The 16,769-nt window shown below is 43.5% G+C and overlaps 1 protein-coding gene across 4 annotated transcripts in view; it reads left to right on the forward strand.

Moving 5' to 3' along the window:
• The window catches only part of GRIN2B (glutamate ionotropic receptor NMDA type subunit 2B), a 287,157-nt gene that overhangs the window by 108,447 nt on the left and 161,941 nt on the right, over nt 1-16,769 (forward strand). For all 4 annotated transcript variants that reach the window (XM_007064060.4, XM_037883416.2, XM_037883410.2 and 1 more), the window contains one exon: nt 5,694-6,292. In XM_007064060.4, coding sequence (XP_007064122.2) covers nt 5,694-6,292 — 599 coding nt within the window. The remainder of the gene's footprint in view (nt 1-5,693; nt 6,293-16,769) is intronic.

Below are 16,769 nucleotides of genomic sequence, written 5' to 3' on the forward strand. Positions count from 1 at the left end.
GCATTTAGCAATGGGTAACATTTGGCCCACAGCTGGGAGAGATGGATGAGAAGCAACTGCAAGGACGGGCTTGAAGTCCGAGATTGCAATGATGACCTCTTCATCTGTAACCCAATCCCTTAATTAGCCCCCTGGTGCTAATACCAACGCTTGCTCTCTAGCCATATCTCTAGTCACCAGTGGCTCTAACTTAAAATTTTAGGTGGGGGCAGTGTAAGCCAAATACTGCTGGTAATTTTGGTGGCTGTGTTCCTCTGTGGAAACTTTTGAACTCTAGATGGGAAAATGCTTTATTCTTGGGCACATTAGAAAGCAATATGGCAATTTCAAGTTTGTATTTTTAATCTTTCTGAGCAGTGTGGTGTCCTCACAGCAGAACCATTGTTGTTTCTGTCACCTTGCCCGGAAACTTACCTATAGTGGTGATGACTAGCCCCCTCCCTTTTCTGGAACCATAACCCTCTCGCTTTTTTACAGTCTCCTCTCTCTCCCTGATCAGCAGCTACAGGTGGTCAGGAAAGGGGGAGAAGGAGAAAAATCGTGACACTTTGAAAATATTCCTTTTGTTTTTTGTCAGATACGTTTTCAGTGAAATTTTCCATCCACCTCTAGCAGCAACTCAAGTCAGATTTATCGTAGGAGAAAATGTCCCTCTATATGTTATTGTCCTCTCCTTCCTCCACCATCCCCCCTCTTCTCTGAGTGCTGAGCTGGCGAAGCACTCGAGCATTTGGCCAATTGAAATGCTGGGTTGATTAAGCACTAAGGAGCATTGTGCCAGGCAGAAAGCTGGACTGGCTTGAACAATTGTAGCCCTCTCGTTTTGAGGAGAGGTTGCCCCCTCCTCCTACTGCTGAATAATAAAAATGCATGAAATTGCTCAAGAGTAATTATTTTACCTGCACAGACAACCAGCCTCTGCTGTTTGATTTGAGGATGTGTGTGTGTGTGTGTGTGTGGAGGCATTGTTAATTGAGATTGAAACTGAGATTGAGACTTTTTAAAACCAATCTTATTTTAGTCTGTTCATATTTACATAATGCACTAATGCTTTGGATGGTGTGTATCTCCTAGCTTCACCCCAGTGGAAATGGAAATTTCCTATCTAAGACATTGGGGTAGAAAAACCTGGGGGACGTTTGGCTGTATAGTCCTGTAGTTCAAGATGTCTGACCCACATCCTCTAATTGTAATATCTGAATATGTTTCAAATCATTAAGGTTAGGATGGCAAGGACTTGTTCAGGTATGTCACCCCTCCCCCTCCCATGTGTCAACACAATCCTAAACAAGTCCTTTTCCTCCTTGATATGCACACCCTTTAAATGCTAGCAGATTTATTATCTTCCATCTCTTAGGTGTCATTTAGCCAAGTGATACATTTTTTAGCTCTTTCAATATTTTCTCAAGTGAGGGTGAGGGTCAGTGTACTCTATGGCTAGGGCCCTACCAAATTCACAGTCCATTTTGGTCAATTTCATGGTCATAGGATTTTAAAAATCATAAAATTCATGGTTTCAGATATGTAAATCTGAAATTTCACAGTATTGTAGCTGTAGGGGTCTCGACCCAAAATGGGGTCATGGGGAGGAGTCACAACGTTATGAGTAGGAGGGTCATGGTATTGCCACCCATACTTCTGTGCTGCTGCCTTCTTTACAGGTTGGCAGCCAGAGAGCAGCCGCCGACCGAGTGCCCAGCTCTGAAGGCAGCACCATTGCCAGCAGCAGTGCAGAAGTAAGGATGCTCTGCCTTCAGAACTGGACTCCCAGCCAGCAGCCATGGAGCTTCCTGAAGCTGGGGGAGATTCCCAGAAATGGGTCTGACCTGGCCTCAGGAGCAGCCCATGCAGAGGAAGAAGTAGTCCTGACCCACCCCAGCCCATCTGGGACTAGCAGCTGGAGCCCCACTCACAATAGGAGCTCCTGTTTGGGACGCCCTCAGCCCTGTCCCTCCCTGGCTCCAGACCCAATGCTTGGGAGTTAAAGGGGCTTTGGGCTGGCTGTGTGGGTGAGTGGGGGAGGTGACATGGGGCCCTGGGTGGTCACCCACTTGTAAGACCAGCTCTGCACCCCCCAAATATTGATGACCCCCCATACCATGCCACCCTCACTTCTGTGCTGTAGCTGGTGGCGATGCTGCATTCAAAACTGGGCTCCCAGCCAGCAGCCGCCACTCTCCGGCCACACAACTCTGTGAAATCTGGTCTCCCCTTTAATAGCCAGATTTCATGAAGCAGATCAGATTTCATGGTCAGTGACACGTTTTTGACGGCCATGAATTTGGAAGGGCCCTGTCTATGGCTAAGTCCCTCAGTTCTGTGAATCTTTGGTAGAAATTATGGAAATTCTGTAGAAGCTTTAGATAAATTTATGAAAAGGAGGATTTTATTGAATTTAATATGAAGATGAATAATACGGTCAAAAGAGTTCCCTGTGTTGGTTTTATATTAAATTTATTTTAAGATTTCTCTCCAGTTTCAGTGTTCAGTATGCAATACATTGTCATCTTCAGGTTTCAGAGTTAACAGTCCATTACAATGAAATGTCTCAGCTATTTGTTCAGGCTGTCTTCAAACTCAGATGTCACTGCATTAGCTTACATTTGGGTCACATTTTCATGTTTTTTTCCCCATAACCGTCAAGGCTAGAAATATATCTTTTAAAGAAGGATGAGATTTTTATGGCAAAGAGTGAATTCTTTGACTAGTTCCAGCCACAGAATACATGGGACATAAATAAGGACTTTGATTATTTTTGGTTGTTCTCTGACTTGCTTTCAAGTTGCTATTATTTTTCTGCTTTTTTGAGATTTTCAGAGCTGTATGCAGTGTTCTAGGAGTGGTGTTAACACTAGTTTTAAAAATGGAGAGAGAATTTGGTGACAACTCACCTCATTGTTGTTTAAATGCCATAGCTCAGTGGCTCTCAACTAATTTCCAGACTACTGTACCTCTTTCAGGAGTCTGATTTTTGTCTTGCATACCCCCAAGTTTCACCTAAAAACTACTTGCTTACAGCCACACTATTACTGAAAATTTGCTGACTTTCTCATTTTTACCATATAATTATAAAATAAATCAATTGGAATATAAATATTGTACTTACAGCTCAGTGTATAGTTTATAGAGGGGTATAAACAAGTCATTGTCTGTGTAAAATTTTAATTTATACTGGCTTCACTAGTGCTTTTTATGTAGCTTGTTGTAAAACTAGGCAAATATCTAGATGAGTTGATGTACCATACCCTGGAAGACCTCTGCATACCCCCAGGGGTATGCAAACCCCTAGTTGAGAACCACTGCCATAGCTTACAGAGGGTTTAGGGACAACACAAGATCAGGTCTAGCTAGACAGTGAGTCAAGCAGGTTATGGCTGAGTACTGGGATAGGCTTTTTCTTTCCAGAGTTGCTCAGCTATGAAATATTCTGCTAAAGGAGAGACAGTGGAAGCAGATAATCAAAAACATCCTTAAGGAAAGGATGGATGGACGATTTAGCTGGGACCTCTGCTGAAAAGCAGCTTTGCCTGCCGACAGTAGGAGGATGGTTTTAGTGGAGATCTGCTCTTCACTCTATTCTAAATTTGTGTATGTCCTGAGGTAAAGTTTTAGGGCACTTAGCGCCTTACTGTGTGCAATGGATTTCCTCTGACCTAAAACACCTGTTTGTCTCCTTTAGGACCTCTGTTCCAATTCTTCAGGCTTGCTGGGAAGAGGCAAGACCAGTGCTTCATTCCTAAAACTGGCTGTGGATGGTCCACCTTATTGTCACATGAATCTCTGCTGAACTCCAAAATTTAATTCTACCATTTTTTTTAGGGACTCAATCCTATGCCATTGAAGTCAGTGGGAGTTTTACCTTGATTTTAAAGGGCATAAGATCAGTCCATAAATTAAAATCCTGTGGAAATGTTCCCTTCATTCCTTTCCAACATGGATTGGGGAAAAGCAGGGATGTAAAATTACACTGGACTGTTGACAAATTCTAAGTCTGCTTCTTCTGAGACCTTCTGAGATCTCTACCAACCCTAATATTCTATGATTCTAATTCTATTATTCTATTGTGAACTACCCGAATGGGAAACACTTTCACTGTTCCGTGGGCTAATTGGGATTTGTAGAAAAGCTCTTTCTAAAGATCACTTTTTGAGGTTTTAAAATTGATTCCTTTTAATTTTTCTTTCATGCAAAGGACTGAGCATGGTAAGAAAGGCAATTTGATACAGGTGGAGGGATAAGAAAAACACCACCAATAGAAATAGCATTTATTCTGTCCTTGTGACCTCATCTACACTGAATCCATTCATCCTTCTCTTCCAGGATTACTTCTAATATTCCAGACCCCTAAGCAGCTTCAAATAACCACCATCAAAAAGAAAACAAGAACAACCACCATAAAATGTTTCCCACTCTTGGTATTTGCTCAGCTCTGTTGTTAATAATAATAATAATAATAATAATAATATAATAAATAATCCTTGAACCTTACTGTAACACAGAGGTTCTTTGGCAAAGGGTACCCTGTTCTTAGCAAAATCTCTCACCCTGGACCTGACAAACTCACTACACCAAACACATGTCTTTACAGGATATTTATCCATAAAGAGTAACATGTAACGTATCTACAGAAAGCTTGTAACTTGTTGATATTCATAATCATTGTGAGATGTATGTACAGGTAGTATTTAAGGAATAATTTATTTATATTGAAAGTATACTTTATGAACTCGGAGTAAAAATTAGTCACCACGTGTAATGTGATGACCCATTCAAGCATGAGGACATTACCCGTCCTTAGTCAGCAGGCAAGGTAATGCAAGGGACGATTGTATACCCTTGCGACATCCCAGAAATAATCAAAGACCATTTCAAATGACCAAAACCACTCGGAGGTGAAATGGAACATTATCGCAGGCAGGAGATTGCCCTGGCTATGAATAAATACAAAAGATTGTTTCAGTATAACAGAGTGCAGGGAAATGTCCTCTGTATTAATTCACTGAGGAAACCCCTTAAGAAGCCAGGGGGCTTTCATGAACATTTGGATTCTGGCTCTGCAACAGACTGAACTTTGTGGGGAAAGGTAACTGTTGATAAGTGTCGATCCAGGTTCACATTTTTTGAATTGTTTGGTGTTTCTAACCATTTGCTTCCATCAGTTTCTCTCTCTTCCAGTTAAGTATTTACTTTTTCTTAAATAAAATTACTTTCATTTTATGGTAAGCACTCACAAGTGCTGTGTGGTTACAGGAGTGGTGCTTTCAGTTAAAACTAGTAAATTGGGGTGACCTGAAATTTCTTTGGGCAGCCATTTTCAGGGACTGGATATCACAGGGGAATAATGTACAAGGACTGGGGATTTGAGTGCATCTGTTGTTACCCTGCAAGGCAAAGTTAGGGCTGGCATAACCCGGAGGAAAGGGTGCTTGGGTGGCTGAAAGGCAGGTGATGCCAGAGAGCTGACATCCAGCTTCCACAAGAAAGCCTTCCTCTTGCTGGAGGCAGGAGATAACAAGGTGGCTCACAGTCCTTGGTGTCCTGAGAACTGTCACATCTGCCCAAAACACAAAGAAAAGAGATGAAGCCTATCTCCCCTCTTCCCCCACTCATTGGAGTTGGCCATGAACTTGTTTTTTTATTTCCTTTGACCCCTTCTTGTTTTTTTTTTCTCTCTCTCTTTCATTCTGTTCTAGGATGAGTCATCCATGTTCTTCCAGTTTGGCCCATCAATAGAACAGCAAGCCTCTGTCATGCTCAACATCATGGAAGAATATGACTGGTACATATTCTCCATTGTCACTACCTACTTCCCTGGCTACCAGGACTTTGTCAACAAGATCCGCAGCACCATCGAGAACAGCTTCGTAGGCTGGGAGCTGGAGGAGGTCCTCTTGCTGGACATGTCCCTGGATGATGGAGACTCAAAGATCCAGAACCAGCTCAAGAAGCTCCAGAGCCCTGTCATACTCCTCTACTGCACCAAGGAAGAGGCCACCTACATCTTTGAGGTGGCCAACTCTGTGGGTCTGACAGGCTATGCTTACACATGGATCGTGCCCAGCCTGGTGGCAGGGGATACAGACACAGTGCCATCTGAGTTCCCCACTGGCCTCATCTCTGTGTCTTATGATGAATGGGACTATGGCCTTCCTGCCAGGGTGAGGGATGGGATAGCCATAATCACCACAGCTGCTTCTGACATGTTGTCTGAGCACAGCTTCATCCCGGAGCCCAAGAGCAGCTGTTACAACACCCAGGAGAAACGGATCTACCAGTCCAACATGCTGAACAGGTAAGGGGAATGGATGGGAGGTGGGGGGTCACAAGCAGCATCTGAAAAACCCTTCTGAAGTTTGTGGCATTTAGGGGACCAGTAGGGAGAGCAACCCAAGCTTGTATTAATTGGAGGCTGAGCAAATGGAAGGCTTTTAATGGTCAGGCCAGTTCTGAGGTGGTCCATGTCCTTTTATGCTGCCACTTCAACAGCTCTCGGTGGTGCTGGTATGAAAGAATAAGAGCCAGAGCACCCAGGAGTAGGGTGACCAGACGTCCCGATAAAATTGGGACTGTCCCAATATTGAGCAGTTTGTTCCGCATCCCCACAGAAGTACGGTCGGGAGGCCATTTGTCCCGATATTTTGTTTCGGGCGCGGCAGCCTTTTTTGTCACTTAGGCGGCGGTGACAGGTGGGGGGAGCGCCTTTTCAATTGTTACGCTCACCCGGCACATCTGGGTCGTCGTCGGCATGTACTTCTCTCTTCGTTGGCAAGATTTATTTCCTGCCACCGAACGTGCCAGGTGAGTGTAACAATTGAAAAGGCGCTCCCCCTGTGGCGGTCCCGATATTTTGGATTTAGCATCTGGTCACCCTACCCAGGAGGGGGATGAACAGTGGCTGCATAGTGCAAAAGTCTGTGTGCAGATTTCCAAGGAGGAACGATTCCATGTGTGTGTGACAAGAATGGATCCTATGGTTCTTAACGGAGTGTCTTTTTTCATAAAAGAGTATATATCTCACACCCACGCAGGGTGCTGCTCTGTCCACTTCTAATAATGGCCGTGGCATGCATAAAGGCTGATAAAACCTTGCCTAACAGACTTGGGTCTTCTAGGCCAACCTCTGGCGGCTCATGTATTTAGACCCAGAAGGTCCTGGGTTTGACACCCCCTCTCCCAACGGCCAAAAATGCACACAGTGGTCTGGTTTGTGGGTAACAGGAATATTTTTATTGGGTATTTATATGGCCCCCATTACTGTAGTTTCTGAGCGCCTCACAATCTTGAATGTATTAATCCTAACCATACCCCTGTGAGGTAGGGAAGTATTTTAAGATTAAACTCGATAAGTTTATGGAAGAGATGGTATGATGGGATAACATGATTTTGGTAATTAATTGATCTTTAAATATTCATGGTAAATAGGCCTAATGGCCTGTGATGGGATGTTAGATGGGGTGGGATCTGAGTTACCCAGGAAAGAATTTTCTGTAGTATCTGGCTGGTGAATCTTGCCCATATGCTCAGGGTTTAGCTGATCGCCATATTTGGGGTCGGGAAGGAATTTTCCTCCAGGGCAGATTGGAAGAGGCCCTGGAGGTTTTTCGCCTTCCTCTGTAGCATGGGCACGGGTCACTTGCTGGAGGATTCTCTGCTCCTTGAAGTCTTTAAACCATGATTTGAGGACTTCAATAGCTCAGACATCGGTGAGAGGTCTTTCGCAGGAGCGGGTAGGTGAAATTCTGTGGCCTGCGTTGTGCAGGAGGTCAGACTAGATGATCACAATGGTCCCTTCTGACCTTTGTATCTATAAATCTATTATCCCCATTTACAAATGGGAAGGGCACAGAGAGCGGCTATGTGACTTGCCCCAGGTCACTCAGGATGTCTGTGGTGGAGCAGGGAGTTGAATCTCAGTTTCCTCAATCCCCAGGCTAGTACCCTAAGCACTGGATTTTCTTCCTCTTCCCATCTCTGGCCCCCAGAGCGTCAGTATGTTATACCAATGCAGGGAAGGAGACCTGAATTGGGAAGGGATACAAAATCCTCATCTGGCTTAATGGGTCCTGGGGGGTTGGGTTGTCATGCTCTAGTGACTTGCTGCTCAGTCTGTGCATATAGACATCCTTGGGTAGGTTGGTCCTATTACTACGGGTGGACAAGGGTGGGGGGAAAATCCATCTTACACTCTCCAAAGGGGGACTCCACACAGCACATGCATTTTTGTCATTTGCCTTGTTATAAATATCATGGCACAGTGCAAATATGGTAGGTCAATCAAGTGATGTCCCTGGGTGGTCTGCACGCTCTGATTCATCAGGTACAATTTGTACCAGATGTCAAAGTCTGTATAGAGCAGGTCTGTAGTGTAGTGTTCAATCAGGGCTTGATTTTTCCGAGGTGATGAACACTTGCAGATCCCACTGACTTCAGCTGTAGTGTGTGCTTCTGAAAAATCTGGCCCTTAATGACTATGGCAGGTACTTCATTGTAATTGTTGATCAAATTGCATGCCACTTACCCAAAGCCTTTGGGTTGTGCCACAATTCCTAGTTCACGCTGGTAAAGAACCACTTACTGACATCCCTTAAGCCCCTGCATTTGGATCATAATAGGATCAAATGCAAATAGGACAGGAGGCCCCTTGTTCATGTGTAAGTAGGAGTGGAGGGTCTTTTCCAGTTAGTTTAGGTAGAAGGATAAGTAAGGAAGTTTCCTTACTGGACAGTATCATTGAATCATAAAAAAAAATCAAGAGAGAAAAGATCTCCCGTCATATGCTGACCACCCTTGCAGCCATCCTTCGTGTCAACATAGATTTGTTTCCTTCACTCCTTGCCCAGTGCACTTTTCTATTGCCAAGTAATGGGATCTTAAGGAAAAAGCCTTCTCTCTATCCCCCCATTTTTTTAAACTATTATTCCATTTCCTAATTTCTCTTTGTCTGTACACTCCTTGACCATGCTGCCAGTTCCCATTGGCTAGACTTCCTCTTCTTAATCTCTTCCAGTCTGGCTTCTTCCTCTCTGCTCCCCTGAAAACTACCTCATTAGCAGCCTCCTCCTCCCTAGCTCAGTCTTCCCTATTCTTCTGTATTTCTTCTCTATTCTTCTTCTGAGTGATGCAGTAGGGAAAGTTTTAAATCTAATGCATACAAAGTTATCAACCACAGCATTAAGGTAAAGCTTCTTGGTCTACATTTTCAAGTGACTAGTGATTTTGGGTTCCCAACTGGATTCATCTTAAAGAGGCCTGATTTTCAGAAATTGCTGAGCCCCAGTCTTTGGAAAATCAATGATCTTTAATATGTATCAAGTTGGACACCCAAAAACGGCAGCAGCTAAAATCACTAGTCACAGATGAAAATGCAGACCTCTTCTTCTGGCCTTCAGTGTGACTAGTGATTTTAGCTGTCGCTGTTTTTGTCTAGTGTTCTCTTATAGCTGACACATACTCTGCTAATCTTGATGTCCCATTCTTCCATTTCTCCCACAATCATCTACAGACTCTGTTTTATGCTTCAATATTTTGGTGCCCTCTTTGAGAAACTGTAAAAAGGCCTGATTTTCAGAGGGAGGGTGCATGCTCAGCCTTTCCTTCAAATTGGGCCCCTCTACAGTGTCTTAAGTTAGGCACCTAAGACCTTGAAGTCACTTTTTAAAATCTTGACCATAAATATCTGAAGGTACCATGTGCCTTTGTTGCCTCAACTCAAAAATGATGTGAATGTGTGAAAAAAGGAGGCTTGAGACCTCTTATGCCCTCCAATTCTTACACACTTGGGGCTTGATCCAAAGTACATTGAAGTCAATGGGAGTCTTCCCATTACGTCAATGGGCTTTGGTTCAGGCCTTAAAGTTTCACTGCCTTCAACCCGACTTACCGGGCACGAAACTTTGAGCACATACTTAATAGCTTTGTTTAACTGGGGCCCTAAAATCTACCAACCGGTTCATTTTTCATGTGTACCAGATAGTAAATAAAAATGTATATTTGCTAGTTGCTTTCATCTCAAAGTTGTACATAGTGTATAGTAGTTGTGCACTATATACAATGCAATATATAGGAGCAATATATGAATGGATTTAAAAGGTCAGAAATGCTTGGGATTGGACTGCAGTTTCCAGAACACTAAAGCCATTTACAGCTTGCAGTTACCCCCCAATACGCCTACGCAGAGTGGAGAAATATATATACATGAGCATGATGGGTGGGGGTTATCTACAAACTGTGCATGATCTGCTAATACACCCGGGATCAACTGATAGCCATGTAGTTAGTATTTCAGAAACTGCTGTCTAATCTAAAGTAGGTCTCAATTGCTTCAAATCCATAGCTGGGAGGTAACATGATGCAGGAATTTTCCCATTCTATCCTAGAAAGAATGATGCATCAAGCTAAAGAAAAGTTTAATTTAGTTCATCTTAAGCACATTATGAATTAAGGCTGTGAATTAGTGATTTCCCATTGTCTGTGTTTGAATCATGACCACTGCTAGCCAATCTATTTGTGAGCAGTATATGTAGCTCAGGATGCAGCCAAAATTAAATAATCTCTGTTTCTGTTGGCTCCATTAGTGGTCAGCAGAATGGGGCAAATAATGGGGAAAAGTTATCTGAGCAGTTTAGAAAATTAGAAACAGTATTTTGGTTCATCATGTTCTCTCATCCCCTTTAAGTTCATTGTTGCACACATTTGTGCAAGCAAAATTTTGTCTGAATGAATGTCCATATGCAGAGGGCATCATAAAAAGAATGGGCTCTCATCCGGACTCTTTCTTTCACCTTGTATGGTGCTAATAGTAGTAGTAGTCTCATGTAGAAACTGTAGTTTCCTGTCTACCTTGAAACTGATGCTTCTTTGAGGTAGGTTAGGGATGTGGGTCTTTGATCCTGATTAGTGGATCTTGTAGATTTCGTCCTAAAAATAAGTCTACTGGTGAAATAGCTCTACTAGTTAAACAGGGAAATGGGACTCTGAGAAATACTCGTCCCACGTATTATAGTGGTCATTTTCTACACGTGCGGAGATTTTGCTCCTATGGATCTTTTTGTTCCTTTCTGAGAGGTTGTTCTGGAGATAGCATCAAGTGCTTAGCTTCCTGCTGGAGTGCTGGAATGCCACACTAGTGAAATGAGCTCTTCTATCAGCAAATGAGTGTCGTACACCAAAATGCATGAACGTGTCTTGTATGGGTGGTGCAAATGAATTATATAGTGGGAACGTCAGTCCACCTGGTGAAGTAGCCAACTGTACCACACATTCTAGGTTTTGCTTGAAGGGACTGGGCCCAATGAACTGGTTGATATTTGGATTATGTGATATTTAGATTCAGGGTCCAAATATAAACTGAACATTAGGACCTCCAAATCCAAATATCAACCTTTTCCCCCATTCATTCCTATTAGTGCCAAGGGCCCGTTCAGTTTCTCTCTTAGCATCATGGAGAGGGTATCTGGGCATGGGTCTGGAGATCCAGAGCTGTCAGTCTAGCAAGGTTACATCTGATGACATAAGGCCCTAAATGGGACGGGATCAAGTTATCTGAGAGATCACCTCTGTCCCCATGCGATACTACGCCAGCTAAGATCACCACAGGTGAGGAGAGGGAGCTTCCTGAAGGGCATATTCTGTGAAAGGCCTCAGTTTTGGAACTCGCTCCCCATTTTGTCTGCCAGAGCCAGATTTGTTAACCTTCCAGGCATGCTGCAAAGCCTGCCTATTCTCTCCCTTCTCTAAGGCTGCTGGGGCGGGGGGCGGGGGGGAGTGGACTTTGTTTCTTGTGTCTTTAACTTATGAGATAGGCATCCTTCCTGGGCAACTATAGTTAGATTTTGGAAATGTGAAGAAATAAATAAATAAATAACAGGCATTCTTGAGACTGAAGCTTGGGGATGAGTCATGGGAAAGAAATATTATTTCTGGGACACATGGTTTCACAAGCAGAAGCCTGTTCTTTTTGTATGGTTGCTCATGATCACTGGGCAGTATACACTCTCTTATTATAGAGACTTCCATGAAACCTGGGCTGTTTCTATTGATTGGTTGCTGTCAAGGCTGCTTGTGAATGCTGGTCCATTACTACTAGTTTGTTGTTGTAGGGTTACTAATGAGTTCTAGATTGACTGGTTTTAATAGTCTCTCATTTAGCACCAGTCTGTGCATATAACTTTCCATTTTAATAAAGAGAGTACTGAAGCATTTGCTTTGGAATGAAACCCAAACATGGGATTACACTGACTGGGCAAAAAGAGGGGAAAGGTAGATTCAATTTCTCACTCTTTAAAAACAGTTGGTAAACTGGATTGGTGTGTATGGGGTGTACCTTTGATACCTCTACTCTGTGAGTAACTTTAACTCTTGTCTCTGGAACCTCCTGTGCCAAATAGTTCAGAAATTTATTGGCAACCTAAGTAAACAGTTTGGAAATTCTGCCTGAAACAACCTGAACAGAACTCAATTCTTGCAGAGTCATATTTCCCTGTTGGCAATTAGGAACAAGTTGGGAATGGTTGGTTAGATGCAGATCTTAAGAATCAGTGATCAGTGGGAATACTTGAAATAATCATGTATTTCTTCACTGGATGAGAATATAGACAGATCCAGATGTCTCTCCCTTAGGGTATGTGACTTAGTGACCTGTGTCCTTTGGGATCTTGTTTCAACCCTGTTGGCTGGAAGCAGAGAACTGGCCATAACCTTCCTGGACCAGACAGTTTGATTCAGCACCCTGGAAAGGTCTTGTGGTAGCAGGATTTATGGCAGATGCCCTGAATTGACTGGAATTCATTCTCATTGCTAGAGACTGCATTGTGGCTAAGTGTAGGCAGGAGAGTAGCAGTTGGATGTTTCTTGAGAGTACTGACAGTGCTCAAAATGTGTGTGTGTGTGTGGGGGGGGGGGAGGATTGAAAGGGATCAGAGACTTTTTCACAATAAATAAAAATAAAATAAAGTAAAGTAAAATAAAATAAAACCCTAACTGTGTCACCGAGGGAGCACGTCAGCACTGCGTTTTAAAGCTGCTGCTCCCAGGTTATGATAGACCCACTGGCTCCTGACATGTATATCATGCCACTTATGGTGAAATGGAGGGCATCACATTCATACCATTTCTTCCCTTAGACTCTCGTGGCTAAAAACACCGGGCCAAATTAATCTTCGGTGGAAATTCAAGGAAGTCAGTTGATTTACACTAGGGATGAATTTGGCCCATTCATTCTCAAATGGTCAGAGGGATGCCCACGGCTAGGAGAGACCACTCATTTAGTCAGTTCTTACTGGCGGCTTCACTTTTCTTTTTAACCCAGTCCTGGATAAACCAAATGATATCTGTCCACTTCCCCACTCTGATTGTGGTGCTTTCCTATACACATCACCATGCTGGCTCTACTTTGGGCTTCTCTTATACAGCCCCTGTGGTGCTCTCCTATGTAACTATACACGCTGGATTGCCAGCCCTTCTCTTACCCTATCCTCCCAAAATTAGAACAGATACTCTGTGCCAGATTCAACCCAGGAACAATCGCTTCCTTTAACTTTAATGGGAGTCATGACAGCTTGTCCCAGGGTTGAATTTGGCCCTATGTCTTTCAGGAGTTCAGAGAAGGGTCTGGGGTGGATGCTGGAGGAGGAGTTGAGATGAAGAGGAAGTGTCTGGGACTTGTTGTTTTGTAGGGCTAGCTTGTGAACCCCTTGTTCCCAAATGTGCATGCTTACTCACACAAATAGTCCCATTCAAGTCAGTGGGGCTACTCACGTGAATAACTGCTCACTAATGCCATGGAGGGTTACACAGTAAAGTCCGTAGAGAGCAGCACTGCTCACCATGTGGGAGAGGGTGACTCAGGATGGGCCACATGGAGGCACTGAGCTTCGGACTCCATCCTTAGCTGCTGGAATGAAGGAGGATGTGATGTTTAAATCAAAGGCAAATGGATTTTTGAGGGGGAAGGGAAGGGTGCTGCAGCATGATTATCACTTGACCTTTCAGAGCCTCTGAGCTGGGGTCTCGTTAGCAATTCATTATGTTCCTAGCTGTTGGCAAGTCCGGCTGCCCTCAGGCTGGCACCAGATTCCTGTGCCATGCTGACTGGTTGCACGTGGAGTGACTGCTGCTGACAGATTAGCGATCCGTGCTGCTGAAATCTGTTCACTCCTGTCCTGTTTCCAGCAGCAGCCGCAGCAGCTGGCTGGGGGCTGCCCAGTGCCTTCCATGTCACTCATGGGCTCTCTCCCTTTCTTTGTCATTGTCTCCCCCTGTCCTTTCTTACTTGCACTCTCTTTCTGTTTCTATAGAGCCTTAGGAAATGGTTTGCTTCCTTCCTTTTGATTTTATTTTCCCTGTCCATAACTGTACAGGTTTCCTTTGCCCCTGTCTTATTTGTTTATTTCTCAGAGGGAGTTCACTTCTGGTCAAAGGTGCTGGATTAGCAGCCATGGGGCCTAAAGTCCCTTTTTTATGCACAGAGCAGGTGCAGCATGGGAGAAAATCATTCCGATGGATGGTCAGAGCGGAGTCGGCTTCTTCAGCCCTCTATCCCATCACTAAGGCATATCCTTCCTGCCCCTCTCTCAGGCCTTCCATTTGGATGGTTGCTAGGTTACGTTTTTCAGGTTTTGGAGGATGCTGAAGAACTCTTTAACAGTACAAAACACACATGCAAAGCCACAGCATCCCTTCCCTCTCCCACCATAGCCACCTGACTTAAAAACATCACTGTAGAATGATCTGGCACAAACTGCCCTCCTCCCTTTCTCCTGTTATGCTGTCTGGGGACACCATGTGAAGTTTTTACATTAAAATGAGTTAGGGCAGCCCTTGGGGGTTGAAGCCCTCTATTTACGCTCAGGAAGTTTACAACCTGGACAGCAGCAGTACAAGCTTTCTGCCCATCTACCATTTTAGCAATGGGCCTTAACTTTGCACTGGAGGGATTATCGCTAGGGGAGAGAGGATGACTTCAGTATGTCTGGACCATTCGTTTCTTGGTCTTTCTGCTAACACTGCTTGAAAGAGAGGAAAATACTATCAATTGTGATATTGGGATTTGTGCTGTGGATATCTCTCCATTCGGAACCAGACTGAGACCCACTCAAGTCATTTCCCATAAGCCACCCAAGAAGGAATGAATTTTGGTCTCTACCAACAGTAGTCAGATTGGTAAAATTTCCGTTTCCAGCCCCCTGAGCCACCCAGTGCTCCAGAACCAAGTCCTTTTAGCGCTAATACCCTGGAACTTAATTTGCTGCTGGTAATATGCTTTTAATATATGAGTTCCAGTTCTTTTTTCTTGCAACGTGAAGTCAACCTAAACCTTTCCTCCAAAGTGTCCAGGGAGAAATTGGAGGGAGCAGAATACACAAACAAGGAACAGAGGTATCCCCAGTGATCACAGGCAAAATGCCTTTGGAATCCAGTGAGTGTTAAAGCATTGTACTGACTGTGATGACAAGTCAGTGCTTGGAGATAGCAAAACATTGGAGGTGAGGTGGGGAACACCTCCTTTCCTTCAGTTGAGTGACAGTCTGCTTATTATCTTACAATATCTGGGCTTTATGCATCAGGTACCTACAAACAAATGATTAGCTATTTACAGACTCATAATTAGATTCATTAAAGAACATACGCATTTTCTGGTTTTTTTAAATGAAATATTTTTCCCCTAGACTTAATGTTCTTACTATCTTTCAAGTTTTAAAAATAGGAACTGCCGGGTTGCCATGGCTCCCCATGCAACTCTGAAGCAGCTTTCCCTTCCCTTTGATGCAATTTCACTTCAAAATGTGGTTTGACAAGACACCAGCTCAGTGCGTCCCCTAGTGGCTCAGTCCTGAGGGGAGGCCCTGATGATATTCATGATCATTAAAAGATCCTGTGGCACTTCTTGCAAAGAATTGAGGTGTTAACCCTGAAGTGTCCTGGCCACATTTTCATTTGATTAATTACATTGTGCCATCCTAAATTTCCCCCCTGCAGTTTCAGTTGGGATACATCATTCTTTTTCAATTCCTATCCTACACAGTTGTGTAATGTTGCTGAGCCCTGTTAAACAGCTGGCATATTCCTCTTCAGAGGTAGCTGCAATTCAGTGGGATATGAGCGTGTGAAATGATTTCTGCTTTATGGCCCCAGTTCAACAAAGCACTTATGCACAGGCTTAAAATTAAGCATGCGCTTAAGGTCTTTGCTGAATCAAGGATTATAGCAACAAAGTGTAGAAACTGCAGATAACCTTCTGAAGGCCATTCCCTTCCAAATCCCTGCTTTATGGGTGGGTTTGAACCAAAACCCGGGATCCAAACATCCCCAAACTTTGGAAGTATGTGGCTCAGTTTATGGATCAAGATCCAAATGTAATGGCTGAATTTTCTCTCTCTAATGGGCTGGGCTGAACTGAACTATGGATTTAAACGCCCCCTCAACTTTGGGAAATTCTACAGTCCAGAGTCTGTAGTTCACATCCATCTCTACTGGCCTATTTTCAAGTAGCTAGAGCTTTCTCAATACATTTTGTTTCAGGCTGCAACTTCTCATGTACATTCTCAGCCTAAAGGGGAATGTTTTGGAAAATCTGAGCAAAAAAAGTTCCCCAATTTTGAGTTATCAGAGCATGAAATAAATGCATTTGTTCTGCTTTCAAATAATTATTCAGCATAAATAACTCAAAAATGGCTTCCCTTTCAAACTTCAACCTTAGTGTGTATGTAATGCTCAAGCTAAGGGTGGGAAAATTGATTTTGGAAATAGTTATTACCATTTGAAAACAATGT

Source organism: Chelonia mydas, chromosome 1 (genome assembly GCF_015237465.2).
Source record: "Chelonia mydas isolate rCheMyd1 chromosome 1, rCheMyd1.pri.v2, whole genome shotgun sequence".
Classification (NCBI taxonomy): domain Eukaryota; kingdom Metazoa; phylum Chordata; order Testudines; family Cheloniidae; genus Chelonia; species Chelonia mydas.